Source organism: Anomaloglossus baeobatrachus, chromosome 2, assembly GCF_048569485.1.
Source record: "Anomaloglossus baeobatrachus isolate aAnoBae1 chromosome 2, aAnoBae1.hap1, whole genome shotgun sequence".
NCBI classification, from domain to species: Eukaryota; Metazoa; Chordata; class Amphibia; order Anura; family Aromobatidae; genus Anomaloglossus; species Anomaloglossus baeobatrachus.
In genome coordinates this window covers 118,567,200-118,591,026 of record NC_134354.1, presented here as the reverse complement: position 1 = coordinate 118,591,026, position 23,827 = coordinate 118,567,200, and the positions used below count along the sequence as shown (strand labels likewise).

At 43.2% G+C, this 23,827-nt stretch overlaps 1 protein-coding gene across 9 annotated transcripts in view; it reads left to right on the top strand.

The window, feature by feature from the left end:
* RAP1GAP2 (RAP1 GTPase activating protein 2) overlaps window positions 1–23,827 on the top strand; it is a 1,154,914-nt gene that overhangs the window by 1,028,363 nt on the left and 102,724 nt on the right. For all 9 annotated transcript variants that reach the window (XM_075335284.1, XM_075335285.1, XM_075335283.1 and 6 more), the window contains one exon: window positions 391–474. In XM_075335284.1, the coding sequence (XP_075191399.1) occupies window positions 391–474 (84 nt within the window). The remainder of the gene's footprint in view (window positions 1–390; window positions 475–23,827) is intronic.

Below are 23,827 nucleotides of genomic sequence, written 5' to 3'. Positions count from 1 at the left end.
CAGGTTCCCTTTAATCCACAGTGGGCAGCCGGTAAGAGTCAGACGCTCATCTATGCTAGAACATAGCGCTTGGCTCCCACTTTGGCTGATAAAGTAACATTTTATGACATTAAGCCAGTGACCGAAACATGGAATTGGGGTCTATGTCATTCACTGTATGGTGTATTAAGATTGCCTTTGAAATCTATTAGTTTTCACAGCTTTATTGCACTTTTTACATGTATTTTCATCAAAATAAAAAAAAAGCAATAAAAAAAATACTTTTTTTTTTTTTAACAAATTCCCCATCCCAACCCAAAAAAAACAATTAGGGCTAAAACACCACTTTTACAAGCATTTACAGTATATTTTTTTGTTACTTAACCAATGAACTCTGCTTATCTTTTTCAGGCGTCACATATGATTGTTACTTATGATGAACATGAAATCAACAATACCTTCAAGTTTGGTGTGATATATCAGAAGCTTAGGCAAGTAAGTGCAAGGTCATCATTCCTATGTATATGCGTCTAGGAATATTCTGCAGTAAATAAAAAAAAAATCTGTGGTGAGATATAGCGCAATAGGGTCTTATCCGATATAAATGTCAAGTAAATTTAATTGAATACACTCAAATAGTGATAGCAGCAGCCATGGAGGAATGCAATTGTAGATATAGATAAGAACGGGTTTTGAGTGCCACGCTATCACCAAGAAGCGATGTTGAGTAAATAGTCTCTTTATTCATGTGCAGGTCAAGTCAACGCGTTTCCGAGGTCGCAGCCTCCTTCATCAGGACAACAGAGAAAATCAACAATGATTCTTGATTTTCTGTTGTCCTGATGAAGGAGGCTGCGACCTCGGAAACGCGTTGACTTGACCTGCACATGAATAAAGAGACTATTTAATCAACATCGCTTCTTGGTGATCGCGCGGCATTCAAAAACCGTTCTTACCTATATCTAGGAATATTCTGCACTCAGCTGATAATTGCCTTTTGATAACTGATAATCCCCACACATCCTATAGATTGATAACAGGATATACCCCGGTTTATCATAGGTAAAATTGCCATTTGATAGTAAAAACCTTTCAATTATTCTTAAAAATCCTTTCTTTTTTTAAGAATGGAGTCGTTTACAGCTCATTGCCAAGGTTACCAGCCACCACTGAAATCCAGCAGCAGTGGCTGAACATGTGCAGTGCTTACAAGCTCCTGTAGGTGCTGCAATGAAGCCGGCTGGGATTGCTGGAACCCACTCTTAACTCCTCATTCTGTCAATTTAGTCATTTGTTCTCCTTCGATGTTGCAAAGTGAAAGATGCCCCATATAACAGAATTCAAGTTTGGGCCAGTGGCATGACAATACTGCTGACCCAAAGCTGGCCCAAGAATGAATGCGTCATCTCCCAGCAAGCAGAAAACCGGGAGACTCCTGTTCATGAACATAGGCTAACATCCTTACTTCAGTCGTTACCTTTTTTTTTATTTTTAAGGCTGTGCAAAACCATATTTTGGCTTCATGGAGGAGCTGCATAACCTGCGCCTGGAGGATCAGGAAACAATTTTCTAAAGCCTTAAGGGGGCTTTACACGCTGCGACATCGCTAATGCGGAGTCGTTGGGGTCACGGAATTTGTGACGCACATCCGGCCGCATTAGCGATGTTGCTGCGTGTGACACCGATGAGCGATTTTGCATTGTTGCAAAAACGTCAAAAATGCTCATCGGTGACATGGGGGACCATTCTCGATTATCGTTACTGCAACAGTAACGATGTAGTTCGTCGCTCCTGCGGCAGCACACATCGCTATGTGTGACGCCGCAGGATTGAGGAAGCTCTCCTTACCTGCCTCCCGGCCGCTATGAGGAAGAAAGGAGGTGGGCGGGATGTTACGTCCCGCTCATCTCCGCCCCTCCGCTTCTATTGGGCGGCCGCTCAGTGACGTCGCTGTGACGCTGCACGGACCGCCCCCTTAGAAAGGAGGCGGTTCGCCGGTCACAGCGACGTCGCCGGGCAGGTAAGTATGTGTGACGGGTCTGGGCGATGTTGTGCGGCACGGGCAGCGATTTGCCCGTGTCGCGCAACAGATGGGGGCGGGTACCCACACTAGCGATATCGGGACCGATATCGCAGTGTGTAAAGTAGCCTTTACTCTGGGAAACACTTTCCTATTCTCTCTGAGCAGGATAAAAAAAGATAACCAGCACGATCTGAAATTGGCATGCATCATATAAAAAGTGAAAATTCACAAATTTATTCCAACTGTACTATAATAAAAAAATGAGATTTTTAGCAAATAATTGATAATCTCATTTTTTTATTGTAGTACAGTTGGAATAAATCTGTGAATTTTCACTTTTTATATGATGCATGCCAATTTCAGATCGTGCTGGCTCCCCTCTCTCTCTGTTTGGTCGTAGTTATGCTACAAATTCTGGTGGCCGGTCACCACCATGCCATGCACGCCTGATTTTGGTTTGCTTTGTATTCCTCCTGTTGGTAGCTGTTCAGATTCAGTTACCTCACCCCTTTCCACAGGCAATGCTAATTAAGCACCATCTTGGATCTGGTCCGCCTTTATCAATGGTTGCTGTTTGGCACTGGGAGGATCAGTTGTGATATAGTCCTGGTATGGTGCAGAGCTTGCTCCACATGCTGGGACCTGGGCTGGTCTCTATCCACAAGTGCCTTTTTTGCAACATAGAAGCGGTTATATATACAGGTTACAGGTATGTGTGCTCTATTATGGTTCTGCTTTTAACTTTATCTAGGAGGCCGCATGGCACATGAAATACAGAATGTAGAGTAGGACCCCCCTATTGAGATTTGCCGTGACGTTGGCAGGGGTGGCTCAAAAAATTGATCAATTATTTGCTAAAAATCTCATTTTTTTATTGTAGTACAGTTGGAATAAATCTGTGAATTTTCACTTTTTATATGATGCATGCCAATTTCAGATCGTGCTGGCTCCCCTCTCTCTCTGAGCAGGATGCATAAGGCCTCTTTCACACGTCCGTGCAAAACATGCACAAAATACACATGACTAAGCCGTGGACTTGATGCAAGCTGTCAATTCACAGCTGACATCAACCCCAAAAGTATTACCCCGATTGTCTTTGCACTGGGGCAATCGGGAAGAGCTGGTTAAAGTGCCAGAATTGGTGTATCTATTGGATGCTCCACTTCTGGGAAAGCTGTGGACTGCTATTTTGAGGCTGAAAAAGGCCAAAAAACCATGGGCCCTCCCAGCCTGATAGTACCAGACCTCACTCCTTTTTTTGGATTACAAACACTGAGGTTAAAAAACTGACCAAATACTCCATGTGTGCATGTGGCCTAAGTTGTGGGTGCCCCTTGTTCAATTATAATCTTATCTACCCAGATTCCCCCTGCAGTGGATTGATTATGAATATTTTAACATAAGAGTCCACTATTAGTTGATCAGAAAAGTATATTCAGATAGCTTGGTCTTATCTAAACTATAGATTTCACATCTGACACTCATAAAGTTATAGAAATACAGCACCTTATAATGAATTTGGGATCTGCAAGAAATGATATGATCAACACACAGAGTGACTTGGCCTTCATAACAATTTTTTGCAGCTATTAAACTGGCAGCGAAAGCTGTCACCTAATCCAGAAAGACGGATGGTGAGAAGTGTTTGTAACTACTTTATACATGGCATATGGCGTATTAGTAAATTTCTTCCACTTCATTCTCAATCCAAGGAGCATCTGCTATAGCTGAAGACAAACAAAGATATGTATTTGTGACTAAGCAATGCAAATATAGGCTCGGCGAGCCATAATCTGCGCTTATCTGGTACTTTATAGTACAGGGGTGTATTGTAGCTCCGCAGGTTTTACCTTTACAAGATGTAACTGTTTGTGTACTGGAAATGCCATAGGACCATAAACTTGAAACTTGCAATTTTGTCCAGTAACACTGTTAGGTTGTGTGCCCACGATCAGTGCTTGCAGCATTTTGGATGTAGCGTGTCCAAAACGCTGCATTGTACAGTACAAGCACAATGGACAGGATTTCTAGAAATCCCATGCGCACTGTGCTTGTTTTTTCTGCAGCAAACACTGATCTGCGGTGCGGCTTTCCAAGCCGCAGCATGTCAATTGTTTGCTGCGGATTCGCATGCGTCCTCCGTAAGGAGAACACAAGCGAGAGACCGCAGCGCATTGAACCCTGATCGTGGGTACAAGCAGCTGTGGTCTCCTGCGTTCTCCTGCGGAGGAGACTCGCGGCCCCGCAGGTCAGCACCTGCTGTATCCAGGACACAGTGAGTCCCGATCATGTGCATGTACTCTTAGGAAGTTGCAGACCACATCTACAGCCGGCATATTATATTCATCGAGCACTAGGCATGGTCAGTAATTAGGCAGCCTTCAGCTTCTCCATTTTATTTTAAGATTGCTCTCATTTTAGCATGAGAAAAAATTAGGGAATTAGTATTTATTAGTGATAAGCGAGCACTAGCATGCTCAGATGTTCGGTATTCGCTAAGAGCAGTTGGATGCTCGAATGGGCACAACTCAATCACCCGAGTATGATGGAGGTGATCAATGGTGGACTCTTGCATTTTTCTGGGAAATCTTCTGGAAAATGCTTTAATTCCCCATTGTCTTCCATTAAGCCTGCTTTACACAGGATGACCGATTGTGCGATTTCACAATCGATCGTACCCGCCCCGTCGTTTGTGCGTCACGGGCAAATCGCTACCCGTGTCGCACAAAGTCATGAAACCCCCGTCACACGTACTTACCTGCAGAGCGACCTCGCTGTGGGCGGCGAACGTCCACTTCCTGAATGGGGAGGGACGTTCGGTGTCACAGCGACGTCACACAGCCGCCGGCCAATAGAAGCGGAGGGGCTGAGATGAGCGGGATGTAAACATCCCGCCCACCTCCTTCCTTCCGCATAGCCAGCGGGAGCCGTGGGACACAGGTAAGCAGAGTTCATCGCATCCCGTTGTGTCACATGGAGCGACGTGTGCTGCCACGGGAACGATGAACAACCAGCACAAGTAAAAATAAACGATATTATGAAACTGAGCGACGAGTACACGACTCACGATTTGTGAGTGATACTGCGTCGTTCAGAGGTTTCACACGAGACGACGTCGTGTATGATGCCGGATGTGCGTCCCGAAAACCGGGACCCCCGACGATGCATCGCACGATAGCTCGTTTCATGTAAAGCACCCTTTATACTCAGTACATAATGAGTCGAGCCCATCTGAGCATCCGACTGCTTTTAACAAGTATCGAGCACCCAAGCATGGTAATGTTTTATACAATCACTTAATGTATTCATAAAAATGCCCCCCAGAATAAATTATACTTTATAGACGACCTGTCACTTCCCATAAACATGTAAAAAAAAAAAAAAAATTAGCCGGCGTAAATTCTGTTCTTTTTAATTAGTCTGTGATTGTTTTTTTTCTGCTCCTGTGCAATTCAATTAGTTGGGGCTCATAAGAGACTGTGATTTTTGCTATACACAGCAATACTGTCTACTAAACATAAACGTTTCTATCGTCCAGTTTTTCCTCCATTAAAAAATAAATAATGCACATGGAATCTCCACGTGTCATATCACATCATCATATCATACCATAACATCATATCACAAGTCATATCTACTATAATATGAAATTAATTACAAAAAGAACCACGGTTAACAGGACAAGGGGATGAAACAAGAACAATTGCGATCAAAGAGGAAGAACATGATTTATGTAGACGTATTACCCATTAGAGATATTATACATCATAACATTGGGAATAATACAGTGATGCAATGGTAAACTGACCATTTAGCATTTTGGCAATACCCATGACCTGAAAGAGACAGCAGACACTTAATCGGATGTATTACATTTGCAAGCAGATCACAGATTAAAATTAAATGTATCATAACATTCCGTACTCCAAGACGACACCAACAATATTAATGGTGATCTATGAGCTCAATTCATCAAGACCAGTGTTATTCACCTCAATCTTGATAGAGGGGCATGCTGGAGTCAGATGCTCCTGATTTATGCATGCCTTTTCATAAATCTGGAGCATCTGACAAGTGGCATGCCCCTTCATCAAGACTGGCATGAACAATGTTGATATTAATGAATTGGGCTTATAGCTTTTTGCTTTTTTTCTCTTTCCTATGAGGAAACATTGTGCCCAGTTCATCAATAACAATATTGTTGCCCACACTGGTCTTGATAAACTGCCATGCTGCAGTCAGATGCTTCTGACTGATGAAGAAGTGCACGCCTTTTCATGGATCTTGAGTGCTAGAAGAGCGGCATGCACCTACAGCATGCACCTGTGAGCTTTACCATGGCTTTACCATGGCTGGATATCAGAATAGAGGGGATCCTACAGAGTTTTTTTTTTTAATTATTAAAAAAAAAAAATGCCTAGGGTCCCCTCATTATTCATAACCAGCTACGGTAAAGAAGACAGGTGGAGGCTGATATTATCATGATGGAAAGAGTCAGCTCCCCCAGCCTGAAAATTTCAGCCAGCAACCGCCCAGATTTGGTACATCACATTAGATGTGCCCATCCTTGCGTTTTAGCAGGCTCATCCCGATTGCCCTGGTGCGGTGGCAATTGGGGTAATAAAGAGGGGTTAATGACAGCTGTGATTTCTCAAAAAATGACAACTGTCATCAAGCCCGGGATTAATAATTGGAGGTGTGTATGAGATACCCCTATTACTAATCCTGTAAGGGAAAAGAAATAAAACACAAACACCCCAAAAATTCTTTATTTGAATTAAAATACACACGCTGTCTTTCACCCCTTTATTAACACCCAAAACACAGGTCACACTGGGAGCTCCCCTGCTGCCCTCTGTGAAAGTGCTGCCAGATTGTCAGACTGCAGAGCAAGGCCATGACCCACAATCCGACAATCCGGACTACCGCACCAAGGCAATCAGGAAGAGTCAGATAAAGCTTCAGGATTGCCACATTTAATGTGATGTGCCAATTCTGGGCAGCTACTTGCTGGTATTTTTAGGCTGGGGGGTCAATATTCCAATGGTACCAGCCCCTACCTTTCTGAATTACTGTGGCTGGTTATCAAAAATGGAGGGGACCTTATGCCTTTTTAATTACTTACTTAAATAATTTTTTTAAAGAAAAATGCCATAGGATCCCCTCTATTTTGATATACAGCCACAGTAAAATTCACAGATGGGGGTTGCAGCCTGTAGCTGTTGTTTTACTCTAGCTGGCTATCAAAATATGGCGGGAACCTGCGTCATTTTTTAAAATTATTTATTTCTTTTTACACTACTATACAGCAAACTGGCTGCAACCAATCAGAGATACGGATACAGGGGGGCGGGGCATGAATAGAAGTCTGCAACCAATCATAGACAATGGCATAGAGGGTGGGCAGGGGAGGCAGTGAATATTGATGAACTTTAAAAAGCAGGCCTGAAAAAGAGTCTTATTGCAGTGTGATTCTATGGGAAACATCAGGAATCACAGTATGTATTTGTAGCCTGCTCTCACTACAATCTAACCTTCATTTTTATCCTACATCATGTTTTATTTTTTTTACAGTGATTTTCCTGGCCAGTCTCAGCCATGCCAACAGTTGACATGGCTGTGATGGTCCGGAAAGCTCACACCAGAAAAGCTTGCTGATTGGCTGCTCTGCAATCTTTCAACAAGCTTTATTCGGGTGACAAATCCGAACAGGAAATGGACGTACAGTAAAATGTCTATGTTCGGGGTTCAGCACTGGACACAAGATGTCCGATACAAACCCCGAACTTTACAGTTTAGGTTTGCTCATCCCTACTTAGCAGTAATGACAAGATATGTAGATTTCATTAGTGCAGCTTAAGGTCACAGTTAAAAAAAAAAAATATCTATATATATATATATATATATATATATATATAGATAATGTGAAAGAAAAAAGTGGAAGTACTGGTGATGGGTGACTAACGACTGCCTGAGTTAAGTACACCTCAAAGTTGTAATACCTAGACTCAAGTGTATAATCAGCTACACTGTGTGCAGAATTAGTAGGCAAATGAGTATTTTTATCACATGATAATTTTTATACATGTTGTCCTACTCCAAGCTGTATAGGCTTGACAACTACCAATTAAGTAAATCAGGTGATGTGCATCTCTGTAATGAGGAGGGGTGTGGTGTAATGACATCAACACCCTATATAAGGTGTACTTAATTATTAGGCAGCTTCCTTTCCTTTGCAAAATGGGTCAGAAGAGAGATTTGACAGGCTCTGAAAAGTCCAAAATTGTGAGATGTCTTGCAGAGGGATGCAGCAGTCTTGAAATTGCCAAACTTTGGAAGCGTGATCACTGAACAATCAAGTGTTTCATGGCAAATAGTCAACAGGGTCGCAAGAAGCGTGTTGGGCAAAAAAAACACAAAAAACTGCCCATGAATTGAGGCAAATCAAGCGTGAAGCTGCCAAGATGCCATTTGCCACCAGTTTGGCCATATTTCAGAGCTGCAACGTTACTGGAGTATCAAAAAGCACAAGGTGTGCCATACTCAGGGACATGGCCAAGGTAAGGAAGGCTGAAAAACGACCACCTTTGAACAAGAAACATAAGATAAAACGTCAAGTGTGGGCCAAGAAATATCTTAAGACTGTTTTTCAAAGGTTTTATGGACTGATGAAATGAGAGTGACTCTTGATGGGCCAGATCGATGGGCCAGAGGCTGGATCAGTAAAGGGCAGAGAGCTCCACTCCGACTCAGACGCCAGCAAGGTGGAGGTGGGGTACTGATATGGGCTGGTATCATCAAAGATGAACTTGTGAGACCTTTTCAGGATGAGGATGGAGTGAAGCCCAGACCTATTGCCAGTTTCTGGAAGACAACTTCTTCAAGCAGTAGTACAGGAAGAAGTCAGTGTCGTTCAAGAAAAACATGATTTTCATGCAGAACAATGCTCCATTACATGCATCCAACTGCTCCTCAGCGTGGCTGGCCAGTAAAGGTCTAAATGATTAAAAAATAATGACATAGCCCCCTTGTTCACCTGATCTGAACTCCATAGAGAACCTGTGGTCCCTCATAAAATGTGAGATCTACAGGGAGGGAAAACAGTACACCTCTCGGAACAGTGTCTGGGAGACTGTGGTGGCTGCTGCACGCAATGTTGATCGTAAACAGATCAAGCAACTGACAGAATCTGTGGATGGTAGGCTGTTGAGTGTCATCATAAAAGAAAGGTGGCTATACTGGTCTCTAATTTTTTGGGGTTTTGTTTTTGCATGTCAGAAATGTTTATTTCTCAATTTTGTGCACTTAGATTGGTTTACCTGGTGAAAATAAACAAGTGAGATGGGAATATATTTGTTTTTTATTAAGTTGCCTAATAATTCTGCACAGTAATAGTTACCTGCACAAACAGATATCCTCCTAAAATAGCCAAATCTAAATAAAAACCCACTGCAACTTCCAAAAATATTAAGCTTTATATTTATGAGTCTTTTGGGTTGATTGAGAACATAGTTGTTGATCAATAATAAAAAAAATCCTCTAAAATACAACTTGCCTAATAATTCTGCACACGGTGTATTGTGTTTGGTGAAGATCCAGTAAACATTGAATGTGCCCACATTCAGTCTGCTCATTCAGCAACAGGTCATCTACTACCCAATTGTGTATATAAATTTGATGTGTTATTGGGAAAAAATTATTTTGAAGTGGTGTTTTATTAAAAATGTTGATGTTAAAAAAGATCCTACAGTCTCTCTGTATCATATTAGTACTAGAGTTGAGCGCGGTTCGCGGTTCGTGGTTCTCTAGTTCGCGGCTCGAGTGATTTTGGGGGCTGTTCTAGATCGAACTAGAACTCGAGCTTTTTGCTAAAGCTCGATAGTTCTAGATACGTTCGAGAACGATTCTAGCAGCAAAAAGCAGGGCTTTTTACAGCTACAGTGTGCAGGAGCCATCGCTGGCAGCCTGCCAGAAGCTGGTAGCCAAGATAAACATCGGGTATCCAACCAAAGCGCTTTGGTTAGTAACCCGATGTTTATCCTAGTTACATGCAGGAAGCCCACACTTCCCCGCTCAGCTCGCTCCACCCCCTCCTGCCCGCGGCATGGACACACGTACACACACACACACACTCTGCACACATGGCCCCGCTCGGCTTACCTGCGGTGATGAAGTCCCGCCATCCCGACCTCAGCGCTGTCACTGTCCTCCATGGCCGCCGCTTGTCACATCACCTTCTCTCGCTTCCGACCCGAGACTGACTAGCGGTGACGTCATGGGCCTCTCGCGATACTTGGCTGTGAAGGCGGCGGTCATTGAACTCAGTGACTGGTGCTGTCGGCAGTGCAGGAGATCAGCGCAGGTAATGTACCTCGCTGACAGCAGCACTTGTCATGCCCTGCAGTGACCTGGGCTGACCTATTGATGTTAGCTCAGGTCACTGCACTGCTCTCCCAGCCAATGGGGAACATTCTGCTCTTCATTGACTGGGACAGTGTGGATCGTCATGGCAACCCCTTGGATTACACCAGACCTGGATTTGTTTTTCTTTCTAATAAATTGGTTAAAGAGGGAATGTTTTGGGGAGTGTATTTTCAAATAAAAATGTGTTTGCCGTCTATTTTTTTTATTACTGACTGGGTTGGTGATGTCGGGTATCTGATACCCCAGGGCTTGATGCCAGGTGACATTACACATCTGGTATTAAGCCCATATATTACCCCGTTTGCCACCGCACCAGGGCGCGGGATGAGCTGGGGCGAAGCACCAGGATTGGCGCATCTAATGGATGCGCCACTTCTGGGGCGGCTGCGGCCTGCTATTTTTAGGCTGAGGAGAGTCCAATAACCATGGACCTCCCTAGTCTGAGAATATCAGACCCCAGCTGTCTGCTTTACCTTGGCTGGTGATCCAATTTTGGGGGGACCCCTACGTGTTTTTTTTTTTTTAATTATTTATTTAATTTAAAATAACAGCGTGGGGTGCCCTCAGTTTTGGATTACCAGCCAAGGTGAGGTTGCCAGCTGTGGTCTGCAGGCTGCAGCCGTCTGCTTTACCCTAGCTGGCTACAAAACTAGGGGGAACCCTACGTCATTTTTTTTTTCATTTTTTTGGCTAAATACAAAGCTAAGCACCCCTTAGTGCCACATGAAAGGCACCAAAGGGTGCAAAATTACAAAATGCAGGAGAGTGGGACATTATGTGTCTTTCTGCCATTATAATGACAGAAAAGACTGATATGAAGTGCACAAGCACAAGAAAATCACCAGAGCGCTCTACGCTGTGAAAAGCAGTAGAAAATGGCACTGGAGTGAACATGTGACCGCCTCATGTAGGATGAAGCTATGGATCCTGGGTAAATTTATGCATTTACCCTCCTTCAGTTTTTTTGCAGTACACAAAAAAATGGAAGGCACACGGATGACAAACAGATGACATACGGACCGTCTACGGAACGGAAACGAATGCCACACGGATGCACCCGTGAAAAAAAACGGACTGTTTTTTGCAGACCGAAAAAATGGATCGGTCGTGTTAATGTAGCCTTATTCTGATCTGCCGTTTATAAACAGCAGGCAGAAATAAGTGAATAACGCCCCCCGGCGTCAGAAAATCTCCGGGTTTCCAGGGCTAGCTGAGACCCTGGAGATCATGATTCAGGACGGTTTTTCCGGTCCCCGCTCACGTGATCACAGGTATACACCGTACACCGATGATCACGTTACAGTAAATGACAGCGCCGGTAAAAAACTTATTTATCTCCCATCTGGCATGAACAAACACTTCTTCTCCACTTCTTCTCCACTTCTCCACTTCTTCTCCACTTTTTCTCCACTTTTTCTCCATTTTTTCTCCACTTTCTCCACTTTTTCTCCACTTTTTCTCCACTTTTTCTCCACTTCTTCTCCACTTTTTCTCCACCTTTTCTTCACTTTTTCTCCATTTTTTCTCCACTTTTTCTCCACTTTTTCTCCACTTTTTCTCCATTTTTTCTCCACTTTTTTTCCACTTTTTTTCAACTTTTTCTCCATTTTTTCTCCATTTTTTCTCCACTTTTTCTCCACTTTTTCTCCACTTTTTCTCCACTTTTTCTCCACTTTTTCTCCACTTCTTCTCCACTTTTTATCCACCTTTTCTCCACTTTTTCTCCACTTATTCTCCATTTATTCTCCATTTTTTCTCCACTTTTTCTCCACTTTTTCTCCACTTTTTCTCCACCTTTTCTCCACTTTTTCTCCATTTTTTCTCCACTTTTTATCTCCACTTTTTCTCCACTTTTTCTCCACTTTTTCTCCACCTTTTCTCCACTTTTTCCCCACTTTTTCTCCACTTTTTCTCCACTTTTTCTCCACTTTTTCTCCATTTTTTCTCCACTTTTTCTCCACTTTTTCTCCCTTTTTTCTCCACTTTTTCTCCACTTTTTCTCCACTTTTTCTCCATTTGTTCTCCACTTTTTCTCCACTTTTTTTCAACTTTTTCTCCACTTTTTCTCCACTTTTTCTCCACTGTTCTCCACCTTTTCTCCACTTTTTCTCCATTTTTTCTCCACTTTTTCTCCACCTTTTCTCCACTTTTTCTCCACTTTTTCTCCACTTTTTCTCCATTTTTTTCTCCATTTTTTCTCCACTTTTTTTCAACTTTTTCTCCATTTTTTTCTCCACTTTTTCTCCACTTTTTCTCCACTTTTTCTCCATTTTTTCTCCACTTTTTCTCCACTTTTTCTCCACTTTTTCTCCATTTGTTCTCCACTTTTTCTCCACTTTTTTTCAACTTTTTCTCCACTTTTTCTCCACTTTTTCTCCACTGTTCTCCACCTTTTCTCCACTTTTTCTCCATTTTTTCTCCACTTTTTCTCCACCTTTTCTCCACTTTTTCTCCACTTTTTCTCCACTTTTTCTCCATTTTTTTCTCCATTTTTTCTCCACTTTTTTTCAACTTTTTCTCCATTTTTTTCTCCACTTTTTCTCCACTTTTTCTCCACTTTTTCTCCATTTTTTCTCCACTTTTTCTCCACTTTTTCTCCACATTTTCTCCACTTTTTCTCCATTTTTTCTCCACTTTTTCTCCACTTCTTCTCCATTTTTTCTCCAATTTTTCTCCACTTTTTCTCCATTTTTCTCCACTTTTTTTCAACTTTTTCTCCACTTTTTCTCCACTTTTTCTCCACTTCTTCTCCACTTCTCCACTTTTTCTCCACCTTTTCTCCACTTTTTCTCCATTTTTTCTCCACTTTTTCTACATTTTTTTTCTCCACTTTTTCTCCACTTTTTCTACATTTTTTTCTCCACTTTTTCTCCACTTTTTCTCCACTTCTTCTCCACTTCTTCTCCACTTTTTCTCCACTTTTTCTCCATTTTTTCTCCACTTTTTCTACATTTTTTTCTCCACTTTTTCTCCACTTTTTCTCCACTTTTTCTCCATTTTTTTCTCCATTTTTTTCTCCATTTTTTCTCCATTTTTTCTCCACTTTTTCTCCATTTTTTTCTCCATTTTTTTCTCCATTTTTTCTCCACTTTTTCTCCACTTTTTCTCCACTTTTTCTCCGTTCTTTTTCTATGGTCGGTCTACCCATTAGCTCTGCCATGCATAGTGTAGCTCTACACCTACTGCACATGTTACTTTATGATTGACATCTCTTTCGTACCAGAGCTGTCTAAGCCTACTCTGACCCCATATTTGTCATTACTATATTGTCCTTGTACTGTATTATGACATTTGTATCATGTGTTTCATTTCTTGCTGTGTTGCAATTTTTTTGCTGCATCCCAATTGTACCTCTACATTGTTCGAGTTTATGTTATTGTTCTCTCACTCTTATGTGATACTGATTATTGTCATTTTTCATGATTACATGCAGATAAGTCCAATCTGACGAAGGCTCAGGCCGAAACGTCATTTGTAACTTGTTTTGGACAAAAACATATATGCTTATGAAAACATTTTTTTTCTTAATACGGACCAATAAAGAGTGATTTTGCATTACTATCCGTTGTGACTTACTGACTTAGTCTGGGAGATTTAGAGTGCAGAGGTTACTCACTAATTTTATCTATTATTACCTCTGAGCACCTATATACCAGTGAGCAGAGCCTCCTCTACAGTAGTTCTCCTGATTAGGCATGCCCTTACCTCATGAGCAGGGCATTGCAGCTTTGGTAGCAACCATTACGACATGGACTCTGCTGCTGTGGACCCGGGGAGAGTGAGTGCAGATTCATTGCACCCACACTCCTCACATGAAGGGTCCGCACTCCTAGAAAATGGGGGATACGTTCCCTGAGTGTCTCCCCCCCATATTCTAGACGGTCCAGAGTCGTCGTGGGACCCCTTTATTTTTTTTCTTACAATAAATTGGTGAAAGAGGAAATATTTTGGGGACTGTTTTTTCAAATAAATTTCTTTTGTCGATTTTTTTTTTTTGTTAGTACTGACAGTTTATGATGTTGGGTATCTAATAGACGCCATGATATCACAAACTGCTGGGCTTGATCTCAGGTGACTTTACAGCTAGTATCAACCCGATTTATTACCCCGTTTGCCACTGCACCAGGGCACGGGATGAGCTGGGGTGAAGCGCCAGGATTGGTGCATCTAGTGGATGCGCCACGTCTGGGGTGCCTGCGGCCTGCTATTTTTAGGCTGTGAAAGCCCAATAACTATGGACCTTCCCACCCTGAGAATACCAGACCACAGCTGTCCGCTTTACCTTGGCTGGTGATCCAATTTGGGGGGGACCCTACTTTTATTGTGTAATTATTAATATTTATAAAATAATTATAAAAAAGAGCCTGAGGGCACCTCCACATTGGATCCCCAACCACGGTAAAGCTGCCAGCTGTGGTTTTCAGCCTACAGCCGTCTGCTTTACCCTAGCTGGCTATCAAAAATGGGGGGACCCAACGTCATTTTTTTTTTAACTATTTTTTAAATAGAAAAAATTAATGGGCTTCCCTGTATTTTGATTGCCAACCAAGGTAATGGTAGGCAGATGGGGGTGGCAACCCATAGCTGTCTGCTTTATCTGCGCTGAGAATAAAAAATACCGCGGAGCGCTACGTCATTTTTTTAAAGATTTATTTTTACAGCACTGTGATGTCCAGCAATCAAAATACAGGGAAGCCCATTTTATTTTTAGTTATTTAAATAAATAATTAAAAAAAATCTATATGGGCTCCCGCTGCATTTTTTGTATTGCTAGCTAAGGGTAATCCAAGCAGCTACTGGCTTCTAACCCCCACTGCTTGGTGTTACCTTCACTGGCAATGGAAAATCCAGGGAAGCATTTTTTATTTTTTTTGCCAAAAAACTACAAAAAAAGGACGTGAGCTTCGCAATATTTTTGTATGCTAGCCAGGTATAGCAGGCAGGTGCTGGAAGAGTTGGATACAGCGCCAGAAGATGGCGCTTCTATGAAAATGCTATTTTCTGAGGCGGCTGCAGACTGCAATTCTCAGCAGTGGGGCCCAGAAAGCTCAGGCCAACCTGTGCTGCGGATTCCAATCCCCAACTGCCTAGTTGTACCTGGCTGGACACAAAAATGGGGCGAAGCCTACGTCATTTGTTTTCTAATTATTTCATGAAATTCATGAAATAATAAAAAAAGGGCTTCCCTTTATTTTTGGTTCCCAGCCGGGTACAAATAGGCAACTGGGGGTTGGGGGCAGCCGTACCTGCCTGCTGTACCAGGCTAGCATACAAAAATATGGCGAAGCCCACATAATTTTTTCAGGGGGCAAAAAACTTCTGCATACAGTCCTGGATGGAGTATGCTGAGCCTTATAGTTCTGCAGCTGCTGTCTGTCTGTATGGAGAAGAGCAGACAGCAGCTGCAGAACTACAAGGCTCAGCATACTCCATCCAGGACTGTATGCAGACGTTTTTTGCCCACCAAAAAATGACGTGGGCTTCGCCATATTTTTGTATGCTAGCCAGGTACAGCAGGCAGCCACGGGCTGCCTCCAACCCCCAGTTGCCTATTTGTACCCGGCTGGGAACCAAAAATATAGGGAAGCCCGTTTTTTTTAATTATTTCACTTATTTCATGAAATAATTAAAAAACAAATGATGTGGGCTTCGCCCCATTTTTGTGTCCAGCCAGGTACAACTAGGCAGCTGGGGATTGGAATGTGCAGCACAGGTGAGCCCGAGGTTTCTGGGCGCCTCTGCTGCGAATTGCAGTCCGCAGCCGTCCCAGAAATTGGCGCTCTCATAGAAGAGCCATCATCTGGCGCTGTATCCAACTCTTCCAACAGCCCTGGAGCCGGGTGGCTTGTTGGGTAATCATGAGTTAATACTGGCTTTGTTTTACTAGCCAGTATTAAGCCAGAGATTCTTAATGTCAGGCACGTTTGACCCGGCCATTAAGAATCTGCAATAAAGGGTTAAAAAAAAGACACCACACAGAGAAAAAATACTTTAATAGAAATAAATACACAGACACATTAGAGACTCCATCTTTATTACCCCCTGTCAGCCCTCCACGATCCATGGTCTTCTGTCTTTCTCGTTCAACAAATGCAGCTCTGCTACATCACTGCTGCATGGGGGAAGACGCTGCTTCCCGTGCAGCCTTCACTCCGTGAGTGATCAGTGCTGCTAGCGGTAACAGCGGTAACGCTGACAGACGCGTTACCATAGCAACGGTGCTCCCGGAGCCGCGGTTAGCGGTGACGTCACCGCTAACTGCGTTGCTATGGCAACGGTGATCTCCATTAATGACCGACTGTGTCAGCTGGTCCCTAACGGAACAGGGAGTCGACCATGTGCTAGAGCAGGTCGCCGGTACACGGCGATACACAAATGTGCACCATGTACCGGAGAGATGCACTCGCAGGTCCTACATGACGCGTCATAGTCATGTGACCAGTCTGTAGCCAATGAGATAATAGCCACGTGACTGGTCACATGGCTATTTTGACGTCACGATAGGTCCTGCATCTCTGCTGGCAGTGCCGGTCACCGGGAGGATTCAGCGATCATCGGATGGAATAGCGGCAGGAGACAGAGTGCAGGAGGGATCGCGGGGACCGGTAAGTGTTATGGCAATGTTTATTAACTGTATGTGTACATTTATAATGCATTTTTATGTGTTTGTGATTGCCTCCCATTATAGCCTATTGGTTCGAGTTCTATTCGTCGAACCGAACTCGAACGTGACCTCGGCTCGGCGAACCGACCTCGAGCCGAACTGCGACCGGTTCGCTCATCTCTAATTAGTACATGACAGATGGTGGAATTAGGTAACAGTCAAAGTCTTCAGTGAGCTCATCTGATAGTAAGACCAATAACCCTTTTGTTAATAGAAGCCAAGGGGTCCAACTTTTTTTTCCCTATAACCCTAATAAAAGAAATGTTTTTTAGCCAATAATAAGTTAGAAAGTTTGCTTCCAAGAATGATTATATCTTTTAAGAAGTGATGAAACAATAATTTGCTTTGCTCTCCGAGGTGCTGAACCATAGTTTTGGTAACCTAAGCTTCATTTTATAGCTTCTGACTTGGAAATGTTGAACAAGATAGTAAATGCTGTTTCCATACATTATCTAACCATGTGCTTCCTGTACATCTCCTTATAACATAGATTAAAGCCCGCTTTACACGCTGCGACATCACTAGCCGATAGAGTGATAGCACCTGCCCCCATCGTATGGCCGATATGTGGTGATCGCTGCCGTAGCGAACATTATCGCTACGGCAGGGTCACACGCACATACCTGCCTAGCGACGTTGCTGTGACCGGCGAACCGCCTCCTTTCTAAGGGGGCGGTTCGTTCGGCATCACAGCGACGTCACTAAGCGGCCGCCCAATCAAAGCGGAGTGGCGGAGATGAGCGGGACGAACATCCCGCCCACCTCCTTCCTTCCTCCTTTTCTGGTGGACGCAGGTAAGGAGATGTTTGTCGTTCCAACGGTGTCACACATAGCGATTAGTGATGAGCGAGTATGCTTGTTACTACTCGGTACTCGCACGAGTATCACTGTACTCGGGCTACTCGGCGGGTACCGAGTAATTTCGCGATACTCGTGCTGTACTCGTGGTCTTCATCTTTGCATGTTGGCGCTCTTTTGAGAGCCAGCCCTCATGCAGGGATTGGCTGGCAGACCACTGCAATGCCAACGCCCTGTTAGTTGTGGAATTGCAGTGATTGACCGGCCTGCACAGCGTGACCGAGCCTTTATACCAGCGGGCATGCTGTGCACACAGCCATCTCATATTCCCTGCTTTCCACGCCCACAGGCGCCTATGATTGGTTGCAGAGAGACACGCCCCCACGCTGAGTGTCAGGTGTCTTACTGCACCCAATCACAGCAGCCGGTGGGCGTGTCTATACTGTGCAGTAAAATAAATAAATAAATAATTAAAAAAAACGGCGTGCGGTCCCCCCAATTTTAATACCAGCCAGATAAAGCCATACAGCTGAAGGCTGGTATTCTCAGGATGGGGAGCTCCACGTTATGGGGAGCCCCCCACCCTAACAATATCAGTCAGCAGCCGCCCAGAATTGCCGCATACATTAGATGCGACAGTTCTGGGACTGTACCCGGCTCTTCCCGATTTACCCTAGTGCGTTGGCAAATCGGGGTAATAAGGAGTTAATGGCAGCCCATAGCTGCCACTAAATCCTAGATTAATCATGTCAGGCGTCTCCCCGAGATTCCTTCCATGATTAATCTGTAAATTACAGTTAAAAAACACACACACCCGAAAAATCCTTTATTAGAAATAAAAAACAATAACAAAGTCCCTCATCACCAATTTATTAACCCCGACAAACCCTTCATGTCCGGCGTACTCCACAGTCCTCCAGCGTCGCGTCCAGCTCTGCTACATTCAGGTGACAGGAGCTGCAGAATACACCGCTGCTTCTGTCAGCTTCACACAGCAACTGAGGTGAGTAGCGCGATCAGCTGCTGTCAATCAGGTAACTCACGGCCACCGCTGGATCCAGCGGTGCCGCGATTAACCTCAGTGACAGCAGCTGATCGCTATACTCACCTCAGTTGCTGCATGGAGCTGACAGGAGCGGCGGTGAGTAGCGCGATTAGCTGAGCTGTCACTGAGGTTACCCGCGGCCACCGCTGCATCCACCGCTGGATCCAGGTAACCTCAGTGACAGCTCAGCTGATCGCTATACTCACCTCAGTTGCTGTGTGAAGCTGACCGGAGCGGCGGTGTATTCTGCAGCTCCTGTCACCTTCATGCAGCACAGCTGGACGCGACGCTGGAGGTCCGTGGATTACGCCGGACATGGAGGGTTTGTCGGGGTTAATAAATTGGTGATGAGGGACTTTGTTAGTGTTTTTTATTTCTAATAAAGGATTTTTCGGGTGTGTGTGTTTTTTTAACTGTAATTTACAGATTAATCATGGAAGGAATCTCGGGGAGACGCCTAACATGATTAATCTAGGATTTAGTGGCAGCTATGGGCTGCCATTAACTCCTTATTACCCCGATTTGCCAACGCACTAGGGTAAATTGGGAAGAGCCGGGTACGGTCCCAGAACTGTCGCATATAATGTATGCGGCAATTCTGGGCGGCTGCTGACTGATATTGTTAGGCTGGGGGGCTCCCCATAACGTGGAGCTCCCCATCCTGAGAATACCAGCCTTCAGCCGTATGGCTTTATCTGGCTGGTATTAAAATTGGGGGGACTGCACGTCGTTTTTTTTAATTATTTAATTATTTATTTCACTGCACAGTATACACACACACACCGGCTGCTGTGTTTGGGTGCAGTGAGACACCTGTCACTCAGTGTGCGGGCGTGTCTCACTGCAACCAATCATATGCGCCGAAAAGCAAGAAAGCAGGGAATACGAGATTGTTTAATGAGCGGCCGGCTTTTTTAAAAGAGGAAAAACCGCCGGAGTTTAGTGAACAGCTGTGCAGCGCCGCGGCAGTGATCGGGGAACAGTAAGTAAGAGAGAGGGGGGAGAATGACCAACAGACTGTGAGAGGGGGACAGACAAGACAGAGAGAGACCGACAGAGCGAGACCGACCGATGGGAGATAGAATGAAAAAAAAATGTCCGACATCGCTAGTAAAAAGCACAAAACGTGCGTTTTGGACATCGGAGTGCCACACAATGTTTTACGTAAAATCTTTCATGTATTAATCTCAAAAAGTAACATACACCAGCTCTATCTCACTATTGGGTATGTGCCCTTAACATTTCCGCCATGAAAATTCATTTTGGTGTCATGTTGGAAGGTTTTCTTGTGAGTCCGTAAAAATGGCGTAAAACTCGGACAAAATTGTTCACAGCTGTGACTTTTGAGTGATAAATGCTTCAAGGGGTCTTCCCCATGCTGTTGCCATGTCATTTGAGCACTCTTCTGAGACTTTTGTGACATTTTTAGGGTTTCTACATGCTGCCGGGGGTCATTTCAGAAAAATACTTGGGTCTCCCATAGGATAACATTGGGCTCGGTGCTCGGGCCGAGTACACGAGTATCTTGGGATGCTCGGCCCGAGCCTCGAGCACCCGAGCTTTTTGGTACTCGCTCATCACTAATAGCGATGTGTGCTGCCGCAGGAACGACAAACAACATTGTTACTGCAGCAGCAACGATAATTGGGAAGAGGGGAACATCTCACCGATGAGCGATTTTGAACGTTTTTGCGATTATTCAAAAACGCTCATAGGTGTCACACACAACGACATTGCTAAAGCGGCCGGATGTGCGTCACAAATTCCGTGACCCCAACGAGATTGCTTTAGCGATCTCGTAGCGTGTAAAGCCACCTTTAGGCCAACATTTACAAGATAGTTTATTGCAGTTTGTGGTGCAACTTGTTAAAAAAAAGTTGCAAATGAAGGTTAACATTAATTAAGCACTAACATTTGCAACTTTTCTCATCGGTCACGAAATGTAAAGAGTAAAGAGAAAATTAGATAATGTCTCCAAAGAAACATGGTCCCACATTTACACCAATCTATGTAAAGGACTTGGAAGTTGAAATGATTTGAGGAGTGCACCTTTTGATAAACTTGTCATCACAAATCACTCTTTTATTTAAAGGAAACATGTCATGTAAAAAAATATTATCCCCAAGATATGAGGTTAAATTGCAGGTTAATAATGCTCTCAACCTGCCTTTTGCCCGCACTTAGAGCCCCGCTGCCGGGAGGAAATTAGCTTTATTTCTCCTGGCAGCATTTGGCTTCCAGTCATAGAGGTGCGACTGGCATAGCTTCAGTCACTGCTCTGTGTATAGTGAGCGGTGGCTGTAACCACTCCCCCTGCACTGACTGACAGCTGGCTCAGGTCTAGAGCTCAGGAGTAGAGCCGGATGTCACTCAGTGTAAGGGGCGTGGTTACAGCCACTACTCACTTTACACAAAGCCCCACCACAGGGCTCAGTTAGCTCTCAAAGTGCAGGCATCAGGCAAGTTCAGAACCCTATTAACTTGCAGATTAACCCCATATCTGCAGGTTATTAGCGTTTTTTAATGACACATTCCCCTAAAGGTGACCATTCTCTTAAGATTGCACTCATTAAAACACATCAGACCAACAATGATCTCTCCCAACCCATCCATACACATGAACATTTGGCTTAGCCGATCTTACAAATGTTTTTTATTTGAAAAGAAGACTTTTCAGGTAGTAGCTCACAACCCTGAGAGTATAATACAACCTAGACTTTGTTCTTATCACATTTGTACCCCACATTGAAGGTAAACGTTAGGAGGATTTTCTAATGGATACCCCGGACAGAAGACTTGAATGTATCCTACTTTTTATTCTTACAAGTGGCTTACGTGGGTAGTAAGCTATCCTTACAAAAATAAAATATGGAATTACATAGTCTGCTATGATAGTTGATACTACTAAAAAAGTATATGTATACTAGCCTAATAGAGGTCAAAAAGACCATTTTTGTTCCTTCCTCTGGTCAGTGAAGCCCTATATGTATGTTTGGCCTAAATATAAACTCCCAATCCAGTCTGTGGAGAATACAGTATTAGTGAAAAGCTGAAGTAGAGTACCATAACAATTCCTTCTGCAATGCATAATAATAATGTATTCCATAGATCTACAGATGTAGTATTTTAGCCTTTCCATGCATAGGACATAACAGAACCTTTCTATGTAAAGGGCAAGCCGGAGACACGGATGTGTGAAAGAGGCCTACAATAGCATGAACAATATACTTTTTTAAATTGTATTGTTCCCTTTTTTGGGTTCTCTATTGTTAAAAAGTGATCTAAAGAAAGCTGCGGTTATCGAGTTCTAAGGAAGAGATTAATCCTTTTGCTGAAACATTTAGACTTTGAAGTCATTTGTATCATGAAAACGTTGTAATTAGGGAAAGAGTTCACAACATGAAAGACAGAGAGGAATAAATTCACTAATTTGTCTCAGAATATTCTGGCAGGGATCTTAATTCATTTTCTGAATTATGTACCTCTCTATGGTGCCAGCGTTTTGTAGCTGCAAATTGTTCTGGAATTGGAAATATATGATATAGAAGACTTATGCAGAAGAAGGGATTATAATACAAATCATCGAATCGCCATTGAATCTCAGCAATTCAATTTGCCTCCTAAATATCTGTAAATGTCGATGAGATGACCACCCAAAATGCATTGATAATGGGTCTTCTAAAGGAGTTGGCTTGTCAAACAAGATGTTCAGTAATGCAAATGATACAACTGCATATTTGTCATAAGATATTTGGCCTGGATAAAAGATGAACTTCTAAAAGAGTGTACACAATTTATCAAGAATATTAGAACTATTGATGGTTAGTAATTAGTTACCAAAAGTCATCCAAAGATTTACAATCAACGAACTGACGACTGGGTCTGGGGTTCCCAAGGCTTTTGTTGCAAGTGGTGACAAAAGGCTAGACTGTCTGGTCTGAGTGCTGAAAAAGATAATACTAGCTATGACAGAAAGGTGTCAGAATAAACAGAAAATCAATACTTGTTGTATTTGAGGCTGCTTACAGTTAGGTCCAGAAATATTTGGACAGTGACACAAGTTTTGTTATTTTAGCTGTTTACAAAAACATGTTCAGAAATACAATTATATATATAATATGGGCTGAAAGTGCACACTCCCAGCTGCAATATGAGAGTTTTCACATCCAAGTCGGAGAAAGGGTTTAGGAATCATAGCTCTGTAATGCATAGCCTCCTCTTTTTAAAGGGACCAAAAGTAATTGGACAAGGGACTCTAAGGGCTGCAATTAACTCTGAAGGCGTCTCCCTCGTTAACCTGTAATCAATGAAGTAGTTAAAAGGTCTTGGGTTGATTACAGGTGTGTGGTTTTGCATTTGGAAGCTGTTGCTGTGACCAGACAACATGCGGTCTAAGGAACTATCAATTGAGGTGAAGCAGAACATCCTGAGGCTGAAAAAAAAGAAAAAATCCATCAGAGAGATAGCAGACATGCTTGGAGTAGCAAAATCAACAGTCGGGTACATTCTGAGAAAAAAGGAATTGACTGGTGAGCTTGGGAACTCAAAAAGGCCTGGGCGTCCACGGATGACAACAGTGGTGGATGATCGCCGCATACTTTCTTTGGTGAAGAAGAACCCATTCACAACATCAACTGAAGTCCAGAACACTCTCAGTGAAGTAGGTGTATCTGTCTCTAAGTCAACTGTAAAGAGAAGACTCCATGAAAGTAAATACAAAGGGTTCACATCTAGATGCAAACCATTCATCAATTCCAAAAATAGACAGGCCAGAGTTAAATTTGCTGAAAAACACCTCATGAAGCCAGCTCAGTTCTGGAAAAGTATTCTATGGACAGATGAGACAAAGATCAACCTGTACCAGAATGATGGGAAGAAAAAAGTTTGGAGAAGA